Raw genomic sequence first — 24,827 nt, forward strand, 5'->3', positions numbered from 1 at the left:
TTGTTTATACTCCTGGATTAGTTGGGAAAACCAGAACTATTCTTTATTCCAAAGTAAATTAAGCAAATTCTCCAGAAATTTAACAAGTCTACAAATTATGTATCTTTCGGACATTTTAACATACAGGTAACCCCTTGTGTGTTTCTCCATATCATTTTATGTACAGTTGTTAGACATTTGATAAATCACAATAGAAAAGAACTACAATCACATTACCTGATTACTATTTGTTAATTTATTAAACAAAGCAGGACAATCAAAATGACAAGAAATGCCAACCTAATAATATCACTTACCTAACATTAACTTTATCTGAAGCTGCAAATGTTTGAAACACATCCAAGAATGTAATGCTTTTATCATCTGAAGGACTGGAAGAAAAATGTTTGGTTACATTACCACTTAAACAAAGTGCAAAAGAAGTATGTGATTTAAGCAGTGTAAAATTTATATGAGAATTCAGCAGTCAGAATGTACATTTGTATCATTATATGCATGTACTTATTTTATTCAATTAAACACACCCCTTCTTACACCATGTGACTAAACTAATACCTTTCAGTATTTCTACTATAATATTCCTGCATTTTTAAACCATACATCAAAATATACATTTTATTGTACAGAGCACTCACTTAGATACAATGTAGCATTATAATATACACATAATTTGTAATGTAATATACCTTGTCAATGAGAGAAGACAGAAAGAGGCAGCAATATCAGCCAGTATTGGAGGGGGTGTTAGTGTACTAGCATGCTCCAATATAAAACTGTACACATTCTGCCAGAGAGCACTACCAAACTCTGAAAATACAATCAATGTATTAATGTTTGTTTGTTTTTCCAGTTTTTATGCCAATTTTAACATACTTTTTGGTCATATCTCGGCAGTTGGTCCATCTAGCTGGCTTTCCTGAATAACTAACCAGTATTTACCTATTTCTCTGTAAGTGACCATGCAACTTCAAATGTACAAGATCAAGTGTCATGGAAAATTTGGCCTTGCCAGACGATCAAACCAATGACTCCTGAATTACAAATCTGATGCTCTCATTACTGAGCATAGTGGATAGATATCAATTAATGATATAATCTACATGTACTAGAAAACAAAGTACACAAACAAGAGAGCTGCTACTGCCCTTTTCAGTCCTTAAGTATATATAAAAATGGAGCTTATTTTTCTTTCTTTCTCATTAAAACATGAAAATGATTACTGCCCAAAAAAAATCTTAATAAGAAAACATTTGCACCACAAATCATCAGTTATCATTGTAACAACAATAAAGTATGTACCTGCATGCTGTAATGAGCACCTGACAGTTGGAAGAACATCTACTGTTGCTTGTTGTCTCACCTGTCTGATATATTAAAAGTATTATTAAATATCTTTACAATGAAAGTCATAAATGTCTCAAAGGCATTTAGAATAAATTTCTCCAGCTCAAAAACATTAAAACTCTTAAAACTTCTGGAATCAAAAAGAATTAGCTTTTGCCACCAGTATAGTGCAAAGCCAGCATACACATTCATACATTCTGACCAGGCTCTATACTGTTGGTAGCTTGATTCTTCGTATTTTTATATTGAAATCCCTTAATTATCAAATAAACAAATAAACTGCAAGACATATCCATTACACAAATTCAGCATGTTAAATATGTATAGACTACAAAAGGTAATAGCATTAGTACATTATTTTATGATTTTTTTTAGTAAACATAGAACTTACCTAAATTTATCAACAACAATATGTAAAGTTGCCAGAGTTGTCCTCAATTCATGTTCTGAACTCACAGACAGCAACTTGTGTATTGCAGGACCTGTTAAATTACATGGCACTTTAAAACGAAACAAAAACTGCATGATATTTAAAACCATCACAATAGAGAACAGTTTGGGTTGCAGTTAGGACTTCTGTGTGTATTTAATTTAGAACTTCTGTGTATATTCAATTAGGACTTCTGCATATAAACAATTACTATGTTCATGTATATACAATTAGAACTTCTGTGTACATTCAGTTAGAACTTCTGAGTATATTCAATTACTGGTGTATACTGTGTATATTCAATTTATATTTTTAAGTTTGTTTGCTTACAGTTGAAACTCAATTTAGTGAGTCACAAGTCCACCTTCCTTACTAAAGTTCTCTTTTGTACTAATATAAAGCCCTTTATAAAAGGATCATCACTAACAACATAAAAACAACAACAAAACATTGATCACTTCACAAGAAGGCCACTCCTACAATTGAACACTAGCATGGTATAAGACAGGTATCTTACAGATAAGTTTGTACTCCGATAGTTGTAGGGTTTCACTGTTTTCAACAATCTCTTGTAAACCTTCTAAATAAATCAGTATCATCTTCCATAGACTGTGCTTGATGTCAATTCCAGCACCACCAAAGTTGCTAAAACAAAAGTCAGTTTTATTCAACATGTTAAATTTTTTATTTTGCTGTCTGAAAATCAGTAGACTTGACTGGATCTTGATAGAAGCTATATCATACTAAATTGAAAGAATTATGTCTGTAAATTTAAAACAAGCTGGCGACGCATTCGCAAAATCACTGTTCAACCTACTAAAATAGTAACCAAGTATTTTGTTAGGGAATTTACTATTCCATTTTCATATTATTCATATACAATGTATGTTATATAATAAATGACAAATATTTTTACTGTCATATTTTCACTTTAAGAAATCTATGAGAACGCATGAATGCTGAGTTTTTAAAATGGATAAAAGTTTATTTATCCAGTAATTGTTTTAACGCATTTAAACATTAAACATTTTCTGGAAACTCGTATAAACCAAATATCAAATCATGAGAAGTGATACACCTTCACAACAGTTTAGATTATGATGGAAAGCTTCAGGATTAACATAAATTATGTGGGGAATTAAGCAAAACTGAAGACTTTCTCATGGTTATTTATCATGGTTTTATCATTTGTACAATGAAGATCTGACAACAAAGAAACCAGTCAACAATCAGAATATAAACCTACCTGACAACATTAGTGAATGCTGCTACAAGTCTGTCAGCCAAGAAACCAATGTCAATTTGTTTGTCAACATAAACAAGCATTAGTGTGAATGCACCACGCCACACCACTGACCTTCTCGCAAATGTGATGGAGTTGATATCCAGCATGTCGTAAAAGTCACAGAGTTTTGATGCCTGCAAAGAAAAACAGTAGCAAAACAGCAACAATTAATCTTTCTTGCTTACATATTCATCAACTGTCATACTTAATGCAATTTTTTTTATCCTTATGACAAGTACAGTTGGAATATTTAATAATATGATTATGTATACAAAGTTGCAAGCAAAATTTACAGGTACATGTTCCTATAACTTAAATGAGACAAATGTCAGACTATATGCCAACAAACAACTGGACAGCAACCTGTATAATGAATTCATTATCCTGTTTCTCTTCTTATGATAAATCTTGCAAAAAAAATGAAATGTTTACAACTCATTATGAAACTCAAATATTACAGTATTTGAATTTTGAAGCAATATTCAAGGAGTCATTATAATACTGAATAGTCATATATTTCAGTGACATTTCTGGAAGTTCACTCAATTTTATAGATACCTTTACTATATATCAGAACATTTTTCATATATAAGACGACTACTTTGTTGCAATATGAAAGTTACATACAACATCTTCAAGGTCTGCAGTCATTCCCAGGGTGATAAATAATGTAGAAAGATTGTATAATCCACCTTCCATTAAATCCTGGATACGTCGAGCATGAAACTTGGAGTATATCCTGCAAGTAAAACATACCATTTTTACTGAGCAAGTGAAAATCCTAGATAGAGAGTAATTGGTAGTCCATGAGTTAAGTACTAACCATTTCGACATTTGAAATGAATTTGCAATAGTTAATTTCTCTTTAAATGTCTTGAATTTATTGAAAAATGAATATTAATTGACATTTTATCATGTTATTGGACACTTATTATCTGCAATCCTCAATGCTTATTGTTCATTTGGTTGAATACAAATATAGATTTCAATAATAAATTTTTGTATCATTTTTTTTTCATTATTATCATATCAATTTTAAAACTGAGTTTACTTCCTGACATTTAGAGATTGATCAAGTAATTTAAGGAGAAAAGGATAGCCCAACCATTCTTCCAGCTAAAATGTCCTAATAATTTATTTTAATCTGGCATACATGTGACATCCCGGCGGGATTTAAAAAAATCCCGATATTTCAACACTGATCCCGATTCCCGATATTACAGCTTGAATTCCCAATATTTAAAAAAAAATCAACATAAAAAAAATCAAACACAGCACCTGTATCTAAAATGTAAACCGTGCCTCCGGGCATTGATTGTTATCTGTCCATATCCTAAATTATAGCGGATTAAATGTTGAGTCGCTAATTGACAGCAAGGTGACGTAATAAACAGTTCCAATACCCAAAGTTATTCTCACATGTTTAACTTATCACGTGTCGTGTGTCAGTCAATTGACCTCTTTTGTAATTTGGCAGTAGGTATTACACGCTACGTCATCAAAACTACCCTGTAAATTTACATGTATGAATTCGGCTCAACCTTTGATTTTCTTTGATTAGTGCCGCACTGATAAAGATAAAAGGGGAGCAGAATCATTTAAAGTGGATCATTCAAAACCTGTTTGAGATGTCTAATTAACCTATTTTTAGTGAGTGGGTAATTTTTTGTTTTGTTTAGGAATTACGCAATCATCGAGGCAAAAATGTGGATTTAATTAACAGAACGATTCTTGCATTTATTTTGAGTCTTTTACTTATGTTACGTTATTTAACTGTCATAGTCTTATGTTTATGAATAGTTGTTGCACGTTTTCAAATAGCTTGTGTTTAATTATTGAATGACTGAAAAGACATTATAATTCTTCAAACTGAAAATAATGAAATGTGAAAGTGTGACTGTTTTAGAAATAGCCAGTATGACTACACTTATTTATTTATCTATTTATTTATTTATTTTTTTGGTGAAATAAATTAATATTGATAAACAAAAAAATCATAAAAAGTATTATCATTTAATGATTTTGAGGGTAATATAGATTCTTTGAACCAAATGCGCCAAACACGCACTGAAATTCGAGTCGATAAAAAAATCCAGTTTTGAGCCTCAAAATCCAGCTGAAAATCCAGATTTGGCCCATTTCATTTGTCACATGTATGATCTGGAGAAAAAGAGATCCCAAGGAAGCATTAATCACAACACTAGAACTCCGCGAGTCGGATGTGTCGCCTTGTAAACAATATAGTTTAGGAGAAATGGCCAGGACAAAAATGAAATATGAAAACTAACAAAGGGCAATAACTCAAAAAATAATAAGACCAGTTTCTGTGCACTGCACTTCTTATCAATAAGATCTATCATTTATGAAGTTTCAAGTCCATATCTTTTATAATTTAGGAGAAATAGCCTGGACAAAAATAGATAAAGTATGAAAATTAATAAAGGGTAATAACTCACAAATAAGAAATGCAGAGTACCGGTTCTTGTACACTGCACTTTTTCATGTCCATAGCTTTCATACTTGAGGAGAAATGACCGGGACAAAAATATAGTATGAAAATTAACAAAGGGCAATAACTCAAAAAATAAGAAATGCAGAGTACCGGTTCTTGTGCACTGCACTTCTTCTTAATAAGATCTATCATCCTATGAAGTTTCAAGTCGATAGCTTTTATACTTTAGGAGAAATGACCAAGACAAAAATAAAGTATGAAAATTAACAAAGGGCAATAACTCAAAAAATAAGAAATGCAGAGTACCGGTTCTTGTGCACTGCACTTCTTCTTAATAAGATCTATCATCCTATGAAGTTTCAAGTCCATGGCTTTTATACCTTAGGAGAAATGGTCCGGACAAAAAATAAAGTACGAAAATTAACAAAGGGCAATAACTCAAAAATTAGGAAGTGCATAGTACTGGTTCTTGTGCACTGCACTTCTTCTTAATGAGATCTATCATCCTATGAAGTTTCAAGTTCATAGCTTTTATAGTTGAAGTGAAATGGCCCAGACAAAATTAAAGTATGAAAATTAACAAAGGGCAATAACTCAAAAATTAAGAAGTGCAGAGTACTGGTCCTTGTGCACTGCACTTCGGGTTATTGAAAGATACATGCATACCAAGTTTGAAGTCAATCAGACTTATAGTGACTGAGATATGCTCCGGACAAGCTTTAGGGGACGCCGACACCGACAACGACGCCGCCGACAAAAGTAACCCCTATATGTCGCCTTTTGAAGGCGACACAAAAATTACATGAAAATTGCAAATAGGTTTTAACTTATAAAGCCAGTTACCTGCCCTTGACTTGTTTCCACTCCTGTGTAAAACCCTTCCTGTAGAGTTCACCAACATGCTGACTCAGCAATCTTAAAAACAGCTGAAAACTTGTCTCTTTATCAAGACTACAACAAAGGAAAAAACACAGTCTCAGTTAATTAACAACAAGAAACTTCCTATTCTGTATGAACTGTTGTTCAAAACTAAGTAACTGAGTCAATTTCTGGCCTTATTGTTGAGGTGTTATTAGTTTTAGTTTACACAAATTTATTTCAGTTTGATTGTGTTGGAAGCTTATTGAAACACTCTATATGTTCCTGGAACCAATCAGTGCTAAGCATTGAGTGTAAAGTTTCCTGCTCACAGAAACAACTAATGGGGTTTGAACCAACTCCAGCAATCCTGAGATAACTAGTTGGATGCCTTAACCACTTGGCCATCCCGCCACACAGTTCTATGATATAGACTTGAGATTGGACTAAACTTGAAATACCTCATTACAATCATTTGATGTAATTCAGACTTGTAACACTGTGAGATGTAAACAAGAATAAAATCAATCAATCTATCTACCAATCAATAAAATAAGCTTCAAGCTTTCTTTACAATCAAGTTAAAATAAATATAAATTACTTAAAATCTAGTGCACTTTGATTTAACTATTTTTTTTTTAAAAAAACAACAACAAAACAAGATAGACTACAAATGACATCTAATTTATATCACTAAAGTTCAACAACAACTAAATATTTGTTTAACCTACCTGCCTAAGTGTCCTCGGGTCCAGTCTTTACATCTTTCATACATACTACAAACACTCTGGTCTACCAATTCCAGACTTTTTAGTGAACCCGTACCAGTGGACAAGTCTGACTGATTCTGTAAATAACATACAAGGAAGTACATAAAGTTGATACTATAACTACAATTTGTCAGATATGCATTAACAGTACAAATTTAAATTGGGATTTGTTTTACTTGAAATTTGTTTAAATTAAAATGAAAAAGGACCACAGCTATTTATTTATTAATCATTTATGTCTTGACAACAGTTTTCTTTCACAAGAGCTGCCTGCTGTGCACTCTACTAAACCAAGAGCCTTGATAATGAAAGAATTCATAAAGAAGAATATCTTATTCAATCTCCAGGCTTAATTTATAGGCCTTTGATCAAGATCTGCAATTATGACCCAAAAGACATTTGTAAAGTTTTACGTGAAAGATTTTTTTCAAAGCTTGCCAATTCCAGCCCAAATCAGCCTTGTGTGATAAAAATTTATAACAGAAGACAGTTGCAAGTTATTCTTTATTTATTACATATGAAGCTGCATCCGAAAGTTAAATCAAATGTTACACTGACACAGATACCAATGCACAGCTAGGCTATGAAATACAGAGCTGAAAAGTTAGTCGCAGTCAGACAGACCAACAAAACAGACATGACCAAAACAATATGCTCAGAATTATCAATTCATAGATTGTATACAAAAATTGTGTACATGTATATTATTAGTTATAAAGATTGTTGATAGATTATATGGCCCTATATAAACATCTGTTTGTAAATATAACCCGAGCCTTGTAGGCGAGGGTTATATTGCAAACAGCCGTTTATATACGGCCATATATCCTGTCAACAATCTTTATAACGAATTTATAATACAGCAAGCATCATTTTTTAGAGAAAATGCAAGATTTCTTCATGAATCAACAGTAGCCGTGTATATAAAACTATATAAACGTCACGATTATCCAATGAAAAGCGACATTACAAACATGCAGTATTATAATGTTTTAATTACCAGTCTTTTGTAAAAGAAGTCCCAGAGTGTAATAAGGATACTAATGTCAGGTTCCCAGTGACTTGTCAGCAACAAACACGTCTTTAAATGTTGTCTCAATGTTGATTCTGTTAGCCCATTCTAAAATAATAACATATAAAGCTAGAAAGATTATAGATTTCTGGCCAGAATTTTACACTAACAAGCAACAATAATACAAGCAAATTCAGCAATTTTGTTTTTGTGCTAAATAAGTTAAATGAAAAATTTACAAAACAATATTGAGCAATGTTCTTTAGTGTTTTACTGACAAATTTTTACAAAGCACAAATTTGCTCAAATTTCAATGTATTAAGTTATTTTTTTGCTGATTATGAAAACTAGAAATTACTATTGAAACAGGGCCACAAGTCAAAAGTGACTGTTTCAAAATTTAGCTTAAATTAACATGTTTAGACTAATAGCTTATCAAAGAAGCCAGTATATCATTCTTGACTCTCTAATTTCCCGATTTAGAAATAAAACTTAAACCTACAAAAGTTCTTACCGTTGAAAGAAGTTTCTTCAACAAAGATTGCAAATCATGGTAATTGCTAACAAGTGAATAGTCAGACTGAAATCAAAAGTTAAAAACCGGATTATGATTAAATGATACATATACAATAAACAGCATCTTTATAGACGGTATCGCTTTAAGTGATATCCTTATTAAAGATGTTAGTGTTTTTGTTGTTATTTAATGAATTGTAAAATATGGAATTTTAGAACAACATTTATTTTTTGGTTTATCTTTGACATCCAACTTAATCAGTTAAATGAAAGAAAATGAACATTTTTTTGTAAAAAAAAACAACAAAATAAACATTAAAGAATTACTATTTCAAAACAAATGAATAAGTGGTTTAGGAGAAACTTTATTTGAGACTTGTGCTGGACAGCACACAATGTTTAATCACAATACAACACCTTAAGACTATGTGCTTAATTGACCAAAAAAATATATATTATTTCAATGACTTGTGAAAGTACTTTTCTCAGAACTTCAAGAACTTATGTAGAAAACTTGAAATAACACTCATTTACCACTGAACTTCCTGTGACCTGTACACCAAACAAAGGTGAAACACAGTACATGATCCACAAACACAACCCTACTTTGTCATCTGTTTTGAAGCCATCTGGTGGATTCAACAGCACAGAAGTGTCTAGAATATATATACATGCTTATTTTTGAGTTTCCATGTGAAATTCGATAAAACTTCTCTGAATGTCATTTATAGCAGCATATTAGTTTTATGTTCAATTTGATTCACAAATAATCCAAAACGTTTCAAGTTCAAAAAGTCGTACTAGAGTATAGAGTGATCATGATTCTGAAGACTTCAAAAAGTCAATTAAAATCAAGAGCACTGCATGCAGTGTAAATGTTCATCTGTTAAAAATTATAAGTTAAAATGGGGCATAACTATACAAATTTTTCTTTCAAATTTATGCCCCTTGTCTTACAACTACACCTTGTCATGATAAGCAAGCAAGTATTCAAAGTTTCATGTTGATATCATTTAAAATGTTTGAATAATGGGCTACATTAAAGTTCATGCACAACAACACTGATGACTATGACGAGGCCACAGCAATTTTATCATAATAGCTCACCTTTCGAAACAGACAAGCTAAATATTACATACTAAAATTATTGTACCTTCACAGTCTGTCATCATCTCTACATCTTCATTATCTATCACAGATTTTATCACATGATGAAGACTCATCCAAAATGACTGAAATATTATACAATAGTTATTTTTTACATATCTTTTAATATTCAAATTAAAAAGGTGTAATTATTCTTTATCAAGATGGTCATAAAGGCCCAGCTTCACTCACAAGAATAATATATCAGATTTGTTCACATGCTTCTATATTTTAAAGATCCTGTATGTTTTGTGATTGATATTGTTACTGTGTGTATACCACACTTACAAAAAAATTATATTATGCAAATTAAACAATTTTCAAACATCAAAGAATATGTAACATGTGTACTGCAAATATTGTGCACATTATATTTAATCAATAAATTATATGCATTTGTTTCTTATTGGAAAATTTGACTTAGAATTTATAGAAATTTATAGAAAATAAAATTCTAATTACCTCCCTTTATTTACATGAAATGTTAAATTCAGTAATATCTTTATAAATAATGCTTGTTGGAACTTACAATATTGACAAATCTTAATTTGAGCATCATATTTATGAAATAAAACCATGAAAAAAATGTGTTACAGGATCTTTAAGCTAATATGGACTTTTAGAGTCATACAAGCAAAGTTTATTGATAATACACCTATTGGTTCAAGAGAATATTTTGTTTGATGTTATTTTTAATTACAAATTAAGTTTGTTTGTTTGTTTTAAGCTGATCTCAACACTTTTTTGGTTATATCAGTAGTGGATCAACATTTGTGCCTACTCCATTGCGATGAGCCCTGAATATTACTATTTGTACATGTATTAAAAATAGGAAGTAAGTTATCATATTTAACTTGAAAAAAGGGTAAAGTAAAGTACATATAAGTACCAACTTTAAATGGTACTGTTTTGGTTTTTAGCAATAATGTAAATGTTTACAAAAAACTGTAAATGTGGGAGCCTAACACATGTGGAATTCTGGAGTAGAATTAGGAATTTGAGAGAGAATCTCCCCTATGGCGAGATTAAAATGCATGATCTCAGGATTCAGAATCCGGTGCACTTACTTTACAACAACCTTCTCACAACTGCACTAAATATATTATTTATTAAACATAAATCACATAGATAAGTTGCTAAATATGTGTGTAATGAATGTTTACCTCTCCAAGATGGCTACTTGATCTCCACTCTGTTAACCTAAGAACAAGTGCCCATAATTCCTTCACACAGCTACAGGAAAATATTGAAGTCTTAATAGGGTCTTCGTTATCAACCTATATATATATATATATATATGAAAAAAAAAATATTGAAAAACAAATCATTTTGGCTTGTAAGTTACATATAAATGACAAGTGTTTACACAGCAAAATGTCCAGGCACAAAGTTTGTTTTGTATTTATGTCACTTTTAACTCATTTCTTTGATCTTATATCTGGACATTCTACCTAACTAGCTTTCATTTTACAACTAACCAATAATTACTTATTTCTCCACTAGTGTCCTTCTAATAATCTGACATGATTTCTGAATCAGCTGTGAGAGACAAATGACTATTTTACTCAATGTCTATATCAGTTGTCATGGGAATATTTCATCTGCCCGAGGATCAAATCAGCGACTCCTGGATTACAAATCAGTTGCTCTCCCTAATCAGCTAAGTGTAAGTGGGCACAGATCTAAGGATATAAACAAATAATAAATATGGTAGTGAAGAAAATTAAAAAAAAAATCTTACAGCCTTCTTTACTTACTTTACTAGCTTGTCTAAAGTTTCCAAGGGTTACAAACTCCCACAATATAACATGTAATACTTGATCATAAAGTGAAGTATTAAGGTCATTGTCAGGGGTGACACAAAATCTCCTTCTGTACTTGTAATCTAAAAATATCAATAAAACACATGTTTGTCAAAACATATTTTCCCCAGAGTGCAGTAATTGGTTAATTCATTATATAATTTAATAGGAGTTAACTGCACTAAGGTGATAATATGCCACAGTGATAACACAAGACATTGCGAGAGTAGGGTTTATTCTAGAAAAAAATGAAAACATCCTTCTTTTAGATCCATTACAGATAAAAGCAATTTACTAATGAAGAATCTGAATGACATCTGACATTATTATAATGATATCTTTTGTAAAAAGAAGTTCCTGCAAAATAAAACTGACAGTGATTTGGCAAAACAAAATACTAGTAAACCATGCTTAGGTGAAAAGTACATCATTTACTCATATTTTGTGTTTCCTCAGTTTACTTTAGTAGTGGCACAGAACTCTGTATTATCAACATACTTAACTTTTTTTGCTATATCTGCATTGAGTTTAAATAGTGATTTCAAAAACTTATACACATGTATTTTGTGTGAACCAAACAAATTTACCATACACATTGCATTTTTAGTTACACTTGGTTGAAGATGTTTTAGTTCAAACATATGCTTGACAAAATACAGTCAATACAGAATATTTGGAATGTGTTGATAACAGAGATGCGTTGATAACAAAAAGTCCAAGTATTATACAAATAAGTTATAAATACTGGTCTTTACAATACAGCTGATACATATGGATATATATACAGCTTGAAAAGTCATATTGGACTTGTCTAGTGACCGTCCAGTAGTGAGGTTAAAGCAAAACATCATACTCATCAGTGTACCTGGAAACTTTATTTGCAGTACATGGACTATAGACAGCACCCTCCAGTAAACGTCGAAATGAAGATGTACATATTGGTACAATATATTACTCTGTAAAGAAATTAGTTATATCAATTTTCTTTGCAAAAACAATATGCATGTATATCTAGCAAGAAAAAAAACTTGATTAATATTGCCCAATGATATTTACCAATATTTCAAACTTATCTTTAGTATGAATAACTGACAATCATTGCAAAATTACATACATTTGAACAGTAGTTTGAATCTATTTTCCAGTTTAAAATAGAAAAATTTGGATAATATAGGCATTTAGTTTTGCAATATGCAATTGCTAATTATATAGTATGATATTATTTATAATAGTGCTAGATGTGACAAGTATTTTGTCTTAACCGAAGACTTGAATCAAATACAAGATTTACCTTTCTCCCTTCAAAAGTTGACTGTAATACATGGCTAGGTAAATCTGACAATCTCCCTATATATAGTAACAATGAATGAAGACTGACCACAAGCTTGTCTACATCTCCCACACTGTTACTGTTCAAACATAAAAAAATATTTTTCAAAGAATATATAAAAAATATAATATGAATGTGTTATTATGATGGGTTGTATAAAGTATTGCTCAAGTTGATCATGCTAAGCTTTACTATAGTCTACAGGATGCATGTGAATACATCTTGCCAAAATAAACTATTGCCAATAAACAAGAGTGATACAATCTACCAGAACAACACATTTGTGGTTTAATTCTCCTTCTATAAAATGTGTACTGAAAATCTGAACATAACTTTAGAAAATATTCTTCATATTATGCCATATCTTTTTCTCAAACATTTGCCAACATTTCTAGAAATAAAAGAATACCTTTGTATAGATATCATGATGAATTGCAGAAATCTACACATCTGTTCTCTGATGTCCTGTCCATTTACAGTTTCTTCTACAATATACAATACAAATAGCCAATAAGAACACTCAAAAATAATCCCAACATGGAGTGCCAAAACTTTAAAAATATAAGTATGACCCCTAGAATCAAAGTTAACCGTGAAAATAAACTACAGTACATTATTATGAAAAGAGTGAGCATTTATGAAACAGAATTCACAGTATGTTGGACTGATATATTACTGGTATATTACTTTTACATCTCACAAATTTAATTTCAAACAAATGTATAATACACATTTCAAACACATGTCCATTCGTTATAACGTTTATTCTAGTTATATTACATTTCATATTAAACTCAAAGAATTTTCAATGTCTTAGATAGAAGTAGAACTTAACAAGAGGATTCTGAGGACCATGGATTACGAACCTGAGAAAAAAAAGATAAGAATACCATGGTTCATGTCATCATTAGTAGAAGGGAAATTTGTTTATGTTTTTAGCTCTATTTATCATCTTGTTCTAAAAATCAAATCTTCTTTTATCGTTCTGAGTAAAGGATAACATATCAATATTGAATAAATCATCAAAACTGACTAAGCAGTTCTGGTTGTGATATGGTTAAAAGGAAAAGTTTATAACGAACAACAGACTAAGGCTGATTACAATACCTCAACTGAGAACAATGTGCTCAGGTGAGCTACAAATTAGGACATGACTAATCAAATCTCTAGAATAAATACTAAACAATGTTGATTATTACCTATAACAAAAGAGACAGTTGACCTTTGCACCAATGACTGGAGTTCTCCTATCTGTTGCCTATGTGATATAAAAAAACAAAAACATGTTGAAATAAAGAAAACTGATAAAACTTCAACTATACAGAACTTAATTTGTTACATCAGTAAAACCATATCATAAATTAGTAATTTACAAATAAAACTTCAATACCATTTAAATACCAAGATCTGCTCATAAAACACCTATGTCCCACCTGTTCTCTAAGTTTGCCAATTAAAGAGCAGGACCACACAGTTGATAAAGAGAGCCAACTACATTTTGTACCTTACTGAGGCAGCATGTTGATTATTGTTATCTACATTTCAATACAATTCAAATTGTCTCTGCAGATTAACTAATCACAAAACTGACAAACAACCTTGTTGCAAGATGATGAGAAAACTTACTTTAAAATTAGGAATAATTTATCAATGTTCATGTTTTTCATTATAGATGATGGCCAAGTATGCTCAAACAATGATAAAGACTCAGTCTCTGGTACAAAATGGCTTGTATTACAGCTCAACAACCTGAAAACAAACATTTATACTGTCACAATTAATGTTCAGAAGTGATTTTTCTTTTGCTGAAGACTATAAATGTGTACAATGATTTTTAAAGACAAGTCAAACCGTATGCAGACAATGTATAGCCAGCATGCACAACTATATTATCTGGGAAAAAAAAACTCTATACTGACTGTTAACTAAAGTTCTGGCACATCAATATTGGACAGTTCCAAATCCTGCAAGATCTAAATATGTTACACAAAGTTCATTTGTGTTACGATTTCTTTCAACATATATTAATCACTTTGGAGTCAGCTTCCTGGAACTAATGTCACAGGTGAGAAAAATTTGCAGCCTGACCAGGACTCGAACCCGGGACCCTCGGAATACCGTACCGTGGCTATACCGACTGAGATATCTGGCCGCTTACACATCTTCTCTCTAAATAGTGAACAGTTCTGAATCGTGACATACTCCCCTGTTATATTGAAATTCGTCCTTGAATTTCACAGAGTTACAGATCAATGTCAATTAAACTCTGAGCTATATTCAGTCACAGCCCAATGTTGGGCGCCACATGTCACAGGGAGAGAAAAATGTGCAGCCTGACCTGGACTCCAACCCAGGACCCTAAGAATACTGTACCACGGCTCTATCAACTGAGCTATCCGGCCACTTACACATCTTCTCCCCTAAATAGTGAAAAGTTCTAAACCGTGACACTTACAACAGTACTGGTATAATATGAGATAAAAATATCATGACCAAAGTAAAATTTGAACCCATGACCTTTTGGATGAGCAGCAGACTTATATACAATGTATATACCAGCTCCCCTTACAAAAATCATCAGTGAAAGCCTGAAATTTAAAGTTAAGCGAATGTGAGGGTGAAAATTAAAATTAAGTGAAATTACCAGTGTAAATATCCAGATCTCCAGTATGAATCACCATGAAACAATGTCTCCTTGTACAAAAATTCTCCAATGCATCGAAAACAAACATCTTTTGTTTCTGCTGTAAGATAACAATACATATCTAAGAAAATAAAACAATATCGCACGATAGTTTTTGAAGTGTAAAATATCAATCAATAATATCTAAAAAAAAAAAAAAAAATGAACCAAGCAAAGAATTTTAACAATGAAATATATTACTGATAATTTTGTAATCATACACGTTCATGTACACAAAAAAAATAAAGATTCTATAAATCTTGGCAGTTGGCCAAAATGTTACTTCTACTATCTGTGAACATTTTTGGAGTAATCATAATTGAGTAATTCAATGAATTTTCAATACTTCAGCTTCAGGGATCACATTTCTAGGCGACTTAGGCGAAATAGTCGCTCTGTCTCTCTCCATTTCACCCGGTTTGCTTAGAAAAGCGAAAACAAAGTAGCCCTTATTTGGATAAACACGGCAATAATTTCCCAAGTGTCAAAAATAACTTAAAAAAAAAAAAAAAAGATAAACCTTCAGGCCTGGACAATTTTGGTGGTGATGGATCTAACAAATCTGGGATATGAAATCCAGTGCTTTCTGGTGACAGTGGTGGGGTTAAACTGTCTCCACTCATCCTGAAATAAACAATCAAATTCGTATGTAAATGTTTAAATTCAGAAATCAAAGAATTAATGATAATAACAAGGGCTATCATTCAGTCAAAATCTATGCAAGAGTAGATCTAATGGATCTTGGATATTGTCATTCATAAATTTATGAACTTTGAAGATGTAGATCTAGATGTAGCAAATAAAATAAAATTATGCAGTTAACATGAGGGAAAACAAATATTGTTTTATTTTAATCCCAAATTCGTCAAAAAGTCAAGGTAAAAAAATTCATAACAGGATACATTTTTTCAAAAGAAGTAAAATGGTGCGAGTCGTTAGTGGTGCGAATCGAAAAATTTTATTAAGTGAAAAATTGAGGTTTGACATCATGATATAGATATGAATAATTTTCGAATATAACAGTATTAATAAAAAGTAACATTATTCAACGTTAATCGTACATTGGTCATCTATAAGTGTAGAGATAGAGATTTCTTTATTTTCCGCGAAAACATTGAAAAGGTTTGGTCTAAATTTCCAACCAATCGCTTGATGATTAAGGTAAAGTAGGGGTGATTTAGGGGTAATAGGACATTTCGGACCATGGACGTTTCGGACCAGACATTTCGGACCAGATTTTGGGACACTTCGGACCATATTTAGGGACATTTCGGACCAGATTTTTGGACATTTCGGACCATGTGTTGGACATTTCGGATAAAGCGTTAGACACTTCGGACCATTGTTTTGGACATTTCGGACCATGTGTTGGACATTTGGGATCATGTGTTAGACACTTCGGACCATTATTTTGGACGTGTCGGACCAGAATAAATATTTTTTTTTATATGTTATGCATCAATTATTCTTTAAACTAAAGTGTAACTTTAGAATATATGAGACACCATGGAACGATTTTACACCTATCCCGATTTAGATTTAATTTATTTTGCACTATAAATGAAGGGTAAAAAAAACAAAAACGTTTTAATGACACGTTTGCAAAAAAAATATTATAAATTATTTAATTTTACCCATGAAATATGGTGCTATATCAGTCAAATATATTTCATATTTTTTAAAAATAAATATGAAATATGAATATGAAAGTGGGCGGAGTCAAAACTCATATTTATTTTATTGGACTTCTTTCGCCGTTTTGTTTGAAAAATCTGATAAATACAAAACAACTTTTTCTTGAATCTTGTTTTGAAAACTATCTAGCATGATAGAAAATGGTCTAACTAAGAAAATTAATCCGAACACCAATATCTTTAATTCAGTAATTAACGCTGTACAGACGTTTAAAGAGTTGTTTACATGACGTCACAATGTAGCGCCAAACAGCGCGTGCTTACGCATACATTACTGCGCACTGTACAATTGCATTTGTAGCAAGCAAGGGGATTCGTTACCATTTTCTTTGATAATGAAATTAAATAAAAGGGTTATTTTTTCGTTTTTCGTGAAATATGGTATATATTTTCACTCAACATGATAAAATGCCACATATTTTCACTCGCCGTACCGGCTCGTGAAAATATGTGGCATTGTATCATGTTTCGTGAAAATATATACCATATTTCACGCAAACGAAAAAATATCCTCTTAGTATATACAAAAAAACATTTTTTAATATTGCAGTCTGGACATCATTTTTTTTACAATTATAATCAGTTTGTTTATTGTTAATTAAAACTGTACTTTAATCGCATTCCAATCAAATCCAATCAATTAAATATTTGTTGTCAAATTATGTGAAAATTGCATGCATATGCTTCTTTAATTGAGTGAAACGTAACTTAAACGAGTTCTATTCAGCAATTAAAAAGTGTGAAAAACTGCATTGACAAGGATGTCGTTGTTCTTTAATACCTGCTAGAACACGATTTAATTTGGTTAAAATTGACTTTAAATAGGTGTATGTGTGTGTACTTATTGTACATAATATCAAATAGTTGATTAAACAGGTACGTATATCAATTTCAATTCTTTTAGATAAATCAAACATAGCGTATCATTATCTCTCTTTTTTGTATGAAGGACATTCGCATAAATATATCCTACGCTTACCAATATAGTTCTAAAGGTATTCTATTATTGTTTAAAAAAAATTCAATATTAAAAAATTGCCAATTGGTAATATAAGCTTGTCAGAAAAAGTGAAAATCTCGTCGGACTGGTCATTACTGCGTGCATTTTGAATATCATAAAATATAACTATGTCAAATATTTATTGCATTTATTATTAGAAAATATATTAAATACATCCTGAAATAACAAATAATTACACATAAAAGGAACATATGTGCTGGTCCGAAGTGTCTCCATCATGGTCCGAAATATCCCAAAATCTGGTCCGAAATGACCAAAAAATCTGGTCCGAAGTGTCTGGTCCGAAACGTCCGTGGTCCGAAATGTCCGTAATTCGATTTAGGTAGGATCATTTTGAAAATTGACCGATCTTCTTCGTTGCTATACTTATTTACCTAATTACAAGAAACACACTGGCAGTAACAAAAGTTATCATAAGAACTCCGGGACATATTTTGAGTTATCACAAGAACTCAGTGACATTTGAAAAATCGAGTATAAATTTATTAGCCTAGGCTTTATATTTGCAACTCTTCATCATTAATTATAATTAGGTAATTAAGTATAGCAACGAAGAAGACCACAAATAAAAAGGTCAATATGTACAAATGAGCAAGTAATTTGTAAATTTTACTAAAAACTACCAGATTTTTTTTAAAAAGGCAATGAAAAATGAACTAAAATGTTTTTCTGAAAGATAATACAATATGTAAATTATCATTTTTCACGCGAGTTCTCCAAGTATATAGAAAAGACTTCCACAGAAATCCGTAACGTTTTTCCAGGAACTCCGTGACAGTTAAAACAAGTTACAAATGTATCATAAGAACTCCATCCTTCGTGTAACAGTTCCTCCCCCTTGATTCGCGTTCTCGACAGCATATTTCAATTAAGTAGACCTTGATTTCAGATAATGATTTTTGGAAATATAGATATTGCGGGTATTCTGATTTTGAAATTGAGTTATAAAGTCTTGAAGCATTTTCTGTGTTAACGACTGCATATGCATGAGCAATCGATTGTACAGCCAAAAACTAATTATAACCCTTTACATGTAGTATATTAGTTGCCTCAAAAAATAAACATAAACTTTATCGATCTACTTTAATGATTAGTGTGATTTTCTATCGATCTACTTTAATGATTAGTGCGATTTTCTAAGACAATAAAATTACTGACACAATGAAATTGATTGCTGATCGCAAGACATACACTTTCTAAAACGACCCCTTTTTTAAACGGCTTTTTAAATATTCGCGGAAAAAGCATATATTAAAGAAGACTTAATTACGTTATACTCGTATTGCATTTCTTTAAGAAAACGATGTAATGTCAGAACTTTTCATACATTTACATTTGAATCGTCAAAACACCTGATGTCCGATTGAATCTTACGGTATTCCCTGCATTTTTTTTTCGCCAGCTAAATGATACAATAATCTGACAATTGTTACCAAACTAAATCTACACAAAGTAATGGAATGTTATTATTATTATATTATTCCAAAATGAAATGAAAATCAAAACGAAATGAATGCAAGTCATTCGCTTTTTCCATAGAGCTTTGATTATAATATTATCTGTATTAAAAGTCCCTGCTTTTCTCACTTTATCGTGGCTTTAATAAAGTGTCTGTATATACAGAAAGAACAAATCGACTGTCCAAAAAAAATCACGCGGAAGGCCTATATATTGCTGTAAACAATAAACTCCAAACTAATGTAAATGCTAACTCGCAAAGGATCGAGACATATATGGTGTTTTAACGGTTGGCTGCACAAAATGGTGTTTTTTACGAAAATTCGCACCTAATTTACCGCCGGTCCAAAATCCGACCGTGAATCACGGCACTCTCAAGGCCATTCACCTTGGTATATAAGTTTGTGTCTTAATTATATTGCTGTAAAGAAGAAAAACAAACCTAAAAAAATCTACTGAGGGCCTTTCTACTTGAAAGACCCTGATCTACTGGATAACATACAGGATCCAAGTGGTTTGCCTTTGCAAAGCCCAATACAGTTGGGTAGCTCTTTTTGTATTTTCATCCCGAAATACCTTAAACTTTAAATGGACCATTCCAGATCCACAGCTGGACAAATCCATTACAAAAGTTTAGAAGGTTAAAGACTTTATACCAATTGCTTTTCCAAGTAGCACAATCGTTCGAAATTAGATTGATTTAGACAATGTTTATGTTCCAAACCATTTAATGACTGTCGGGACTGAATTTTACCCAATGCATTTGCGCATACTGGCTGGTGTCCGAGGACATTTGGTATCCACTTCGAAATAATACCATCAGTTACGACGGCCTTTACGGCCGATACTTGACGTAAAACCACCAGTCAGCAAAAATCCTCGACACATTTGAAGTTCCTTTACAGCAATGGACATCGTAGATTTATTCTGAACAAAACAATACTTTCGTAAAGTAATACGCATGCATTTAAAACTGCTTTAATTTGCAAAATCAGTCCATCATGTATGGTTCACTCTGTGACTCATTCTTTACAAAATTCGAGTTTCACGTGCAAGTAAGGAAGGAGCATATCCGGTGCAGTTTAAGGATACATGTACAATGTAGTCTAAAACTACATGTATTTCTATACTATAGTCGAATAAACCTTTTGATAAAAAAAACAACAACAAAAAACATTTAAATTGAAATGTCTTAATCTAAATGCAAAGAATTCCGGCAAGTTACCACAGTGGGTCGTGGGGATGCTAGAGCCTAAGCTTTGAACTAGCGAGGTGGCAGCTTGTGTTGGTGCTTCCGTGCAATCAGAAAGGAGCCTTCGACGTCAATGTTCGCAGACTGCACTTACAAGGGAAATACGGCGGAAAGGTGGACTGCGAATCATGAATCGAGTCCAAGACCCCCATATGTTGCAACCACCTACGGGATTGCTTTCAAACATCAACAGCTATTCTTGCATAAAAAATGTGCACGCAGATGTATACATTTACGAAAAAAAAAAACATGCATAATACAATCAAGTAAGCACGTGAATCTTCACGCGGGTCCCAGTGTAAAATAGCTTACTGCTATGACGGTTAGTTTCGTTATCAGAACAAACATCGCACTAGCACGTGAAAAGCATGACAAAATAGGTTCTCTTTACCAATAAAAAAACATATAACGAAACGTAGATTAGACCACAGCTGTTTTCTCTCGGCCAATCAGAGTAGTTTAAAAGTGTTTGATATATCCCACATATCACAGTAGTGTTTGATATAACTATCATGTTTGTATTTAACTGAAAGAAAAAACCCGTTATGTGCACGCTTTATGCGAGGAAAATTTATATGTGTATAGTAAAGTTCATAGTGTAATTCCCTTCTTAAAAATTAACAGATAGCAATAGTCCTTTGACCAATTTATTTCGTCAGTAGAATAGTTACTGTATTTGTAAATAAGAAAAAACAAGCAATAATGAAATGAAGTGCGTTTACCAATCTATTTAAATCTATATATGTATCTACATTTTACGACCGCTTTTGTGCTAATATTTTTAGGCACTGTGCCTTGTGCATTATGCCCGGCTCACTCTTAATAGCAGACACTGTAAATGTACATTCATTTTCGGTTTGGGATGAGGGGATTCCACTGGTGGGCAGGGGATGGGGTTTCCGAACGGTGACTGGACTGCGTTTGCAACGCTAAGGCAATGCTATGCTTTAAGGCTTCAGAGGGACGTTTGAAATATTTTTTCAGTTCATGAATGAGGTAAAAAAGACAGGATGTATATAAAGCATACAACAAACACACGAATCTATATGTCAAGTAAAATATTTTCAACTTCAGCCGGACAACCAATCAATATCCTGAACCCTAGGGTTGTTTAAGCATTAAGGAAAACGTTAAATGAAAGTTACCTGCCCGTTTCTCCAAGAGCCCACTCTTGAGAAGCAGCCATCGCCCATGATTTCTGTCTAAGAGTATTTTTCGGTAAGCAGTTTTGCTTCTTGACTTCATATTTAAGCGCTGTGTACGGTGTAATGTCATTTAATCATTTAAATGAAGAATCAACAGGAATAACAACAAAATCTCTCAACTTGCAAAATTGTAATAATATCACATTCAGAAATGTTAAATTCTTCCCAAATTTCTTCTTACTGCACCTTTGTGATGGAATGTGAAATCTATCATTCATAAGATTGTGTATACAGTAACTTATGAAAGAACATGAATTATGCTATTTTCTCGTGCCTTTTTTTGCCTACAATAAGGCCAAATAGATTGAGTAAGAAATATTTGGATGTCCCTATGTAATTGTCGTAGAAAAAAATCGTTTACGCATATTAAATCTTCACCTTAAACAGAGAAAACTACCTGTGGTCTAAGTCAGATAGATCGCTCGTACCAGTTGGATGTGAGATTTATCAACTCGCTTCGCTCGTTGATAAATCTCACATCCAACTGGTACTCATGATCTATCCTATACATAACCGTATTAGACATATACTTTTATGCATGCACTTTTATTTTCGTGCATCAACATCTGCAGAATCCCTGACCTGCCGGCTTATACTTAACAGAAAATGATGAAAATACTTGAAATTACCCTAAATCGCGTTTTTCCATGTTTGAACATGGCCTGTCATATAAATTTGAAGAAAAATTGTTGTTTTGTAGATTTTTTTATTTTTTTCATTAACCCATTACTTCATGAGCATTTTGTGAAAAATGGCTGTTTTCATTGAAAAGTCTCCCGTTACAAGTTCAAATTGCTATAATACTATAAAAACTGCTTCAACACTAATCAAACTTGGCACAAATGTTGACTGGACCATTGCCCTTGCAACAAAATGCTCAGGCTTAAATTTTCTGTTACCATGGCAACGAGGGGACATCTCAAAATTGCCAAAAATCACTATTTTGCGTTGATTTTTTCCATCATAATTGATTTCAAAGTGCTGCAACTTCTCAATGGATTGAGATAGAGTCAAATGCTTTTCGGCGTTGGTTACACGTTACCTTATGATCAATCTGAGGTCATTTATAGCCTCTCACAAGTCCAAAATTTTCTTGGCGATGAGGGGGACTCCGCCCCCCTTCAAACCCCCCAAACAGAAGGGGGCACATCCCCCTTCTGGCAACCCCCTGATGTATCTTTTGGTTCTGGGGCCGCGCCGAAAAAGTGCTCACTTTTTTTAACAACATTTCTCAAACGAAAACAAGTGTTGGGGGCCTAAATAAGGCATTTTTTCACCATTTGAGACAACAAAAAGGGGGGGGGGGGTGAAAAAGGCGTTAAAAGGCGTGTATATGAAGTAATGGGTTAACAGAAAATGATGAAAATACTTGAAATTACCCTAAATCGCGTTTTTCCATGTTTGAACATGGCCTGTCATATAAATTTGAAGAAAAATTGTTGTTTTGTAGATTTTTTTATTTTTTTCATTAACCCATTACTTCATGAGCATTTTGTGAAAAATCGCTGTTTTCATTGAAAAGTCTCCCGTTACAAGTTCAAATTGCTATAATACTATAAAAACTGCTTCAACACTAATCAAACTTGGCACAAATGTTGACTGGACCATTGCCCTTGCAACAAAATGCTCAGGCTTAAATTTTCTGTTACCATGGCAACGAGGGGACATCTCAAAATTGCCAAAAATCACTATTTTGCGTTGATTTTTTCCATCATAATTGATTTCAAAGTGCTGCAACTTCTCAATGGATTGAGATAGAGTCAAATGCTTTTCAGCGTTGGTTACACGTTACCTTATGATCAATCTGAGGTCATTTATAGCCTCTCACAAGTCCAAAATTTTCTTGGCGATGAGGGGGACTCCGCCCCCCTTCAAACCCCCCAAACAGAAGGGGGCACATCCCCCTTCTGGCAACCCCCTGATGTATCTTTTGGTTCGGGGGCCGCGCCGAAAAAGTGCTCACTTTTTTTAACAACATTTCTCAAACGAAAACAAGTGTTGGGGGCCAAAATAAGGCATTTTTTCACCATTTGAGACAACAAAAAGGGGGGGGGGGGTGAAAAAGGCGTTAAAAGGCGTGTATATGAAGTAATGGGTTAAAATAAACGCGTCCTCGTGTTTCTTAATTTAAACCTAACGAGTTTCTTTTCTGGTTCAGTATAATTATGAACCTCCAGCGTGGATGGGTCTATTTCAAATTTTCAATGGCAATGAAAGTAAAATAACTCTTTATTTCAAAATCTCATGTGCCCCATTGCATGTAACGCCCAACCCTCTTCTAAAGACCTTGACATAGCACTTAGTCAAGCACGATGTGAGTGTCCTAACAATTAATCACACCACTGTGGATTGTTGTCTGGATATGTTAGAGGGTCTCACATCTAGTGAGCTTTGTACACACGACGGACCTAAGATTAAGAGAGATCGACGCTCTACCACACTACACCACTCCTCTTCCATGTTTTATGTACTTTTTTCTCATTATTTTTTTTTTTCATTCATAAAGTTGCACAGGATCATAGAGAAAACTTATTTATATTAATTTTATATTAATGATGAAACACAGTAA

The 24,827-nt window shown here is 32.5% G+C and overlaps 1 protein-coding gene across 4 annotated transcripts in view; it reads right to left on the reverse strand.

The window, feature by feature from the left end:
* Positions 1-16,801, reverse strand: part of LOC132726196 (protein MMS22-like) — a 28,021-nt gene extending 11,220 nt beyond the window's left edge. The window contains exons 1-23 of one of the 4 annotated variants that reach the window (XM_060711468.1): positions 16,690-16,801; positions 16,149-16,252; positions 15,590-15,686; positions 14,572-14,694; positions 14,145-14,203; positions 13,355-13,430; positions 12,907-13,024; positions 12,481-12,571; positions 11,571-11,698; positions 10,977-11,090; positions 9,821-9,899; positions 9,202-9,323; positions 8,666-8,731; positions 8,140-8,259; positions 7,101-7,216; positions 6,355-6,462; positions 3,687-3,798; positions 3,021-3,193; positions 2,292-2,419; positions 1,736-1,826; positions 1,300-1,364; positions 687-807; positions 297-371 (exon numbers count right to left, since the gene is read on the reverse strand). In XM_060711468.1, coding sequence (XP_060567451.1) covers positions 297-371; positions 687-807; positions 1,300-1,364; positions 1,736-1,826; positions 2,292-2,419; positions 3,021-3,193; positions 3,687-3,798; positions 6,355-6,462; positions 7,101-7,216; positions 8,140-8,259; positions 8,666-8,731; positions 9,202-9,323; positions 9,821-9,899; positions 10,977-11,090; positions 11,571-11,698; positions 12,481-12,571; positions 12,907-13,024; positions 13,355-13,430; positions 14,145-14,203; positions 14,572-14,694; positions 15,590-15,686; positions 16,149-16,252; positions 16,690-16,691 — 2,288 coding nt within the window. In that variant the 5' untranslated portion in view covers positions 16,692-16,801. Of the gene's footprint in view, positions 1-296; positions 372-686; positions 808-1,299; positions 1,365-1,735; positions 1,827-2,291; positions 2,420-3,020; positions 3,194-3,686; positions 3,799-6,354; positions 6,463-7,100; positions 7,217-8,139; positions 8,260-8,665; positions 8,732-9,201; positions 9,324-9,820; positions 9,900-10,976; positions 11,091-11,570; positions 11,699-12,480; positions 12,572-12,906; positions 13,025-13,354; positions 13,431-14,144; positions 14,204-14,571; positions 14,695-15,589; positions 15,690-16,148; positions 16,253-16,668 lie in introns of all 4 variants that reach the window. The other 3 variants (XM_060711466.1, XM_060711469.1, XM_060711467.1) reach the window with 3 other exon arrangements.
* Between the last annotated feature and the right edge of the window lie 8,026 nt (positions 16,802-24,827).

This window comes from Ruditapes philippinarum, unplaced genomic scaffold (assembly GCF_026571515.1).
Source record: "Ruditapes philippinarum isolate M1 unplaced genomic scaffold, ASM2657151v2 ctg1127_1_1_1_1, whole genome shotgun sequence".
In the NCBI taxonomy this organism is placed as follows: domain Eukaryota; kingdom Metazoa; phylum Mollusca; class Bivalvia; order Venerida; family Veneridae; genus Ruditapes; species Ruditapes philippinarum.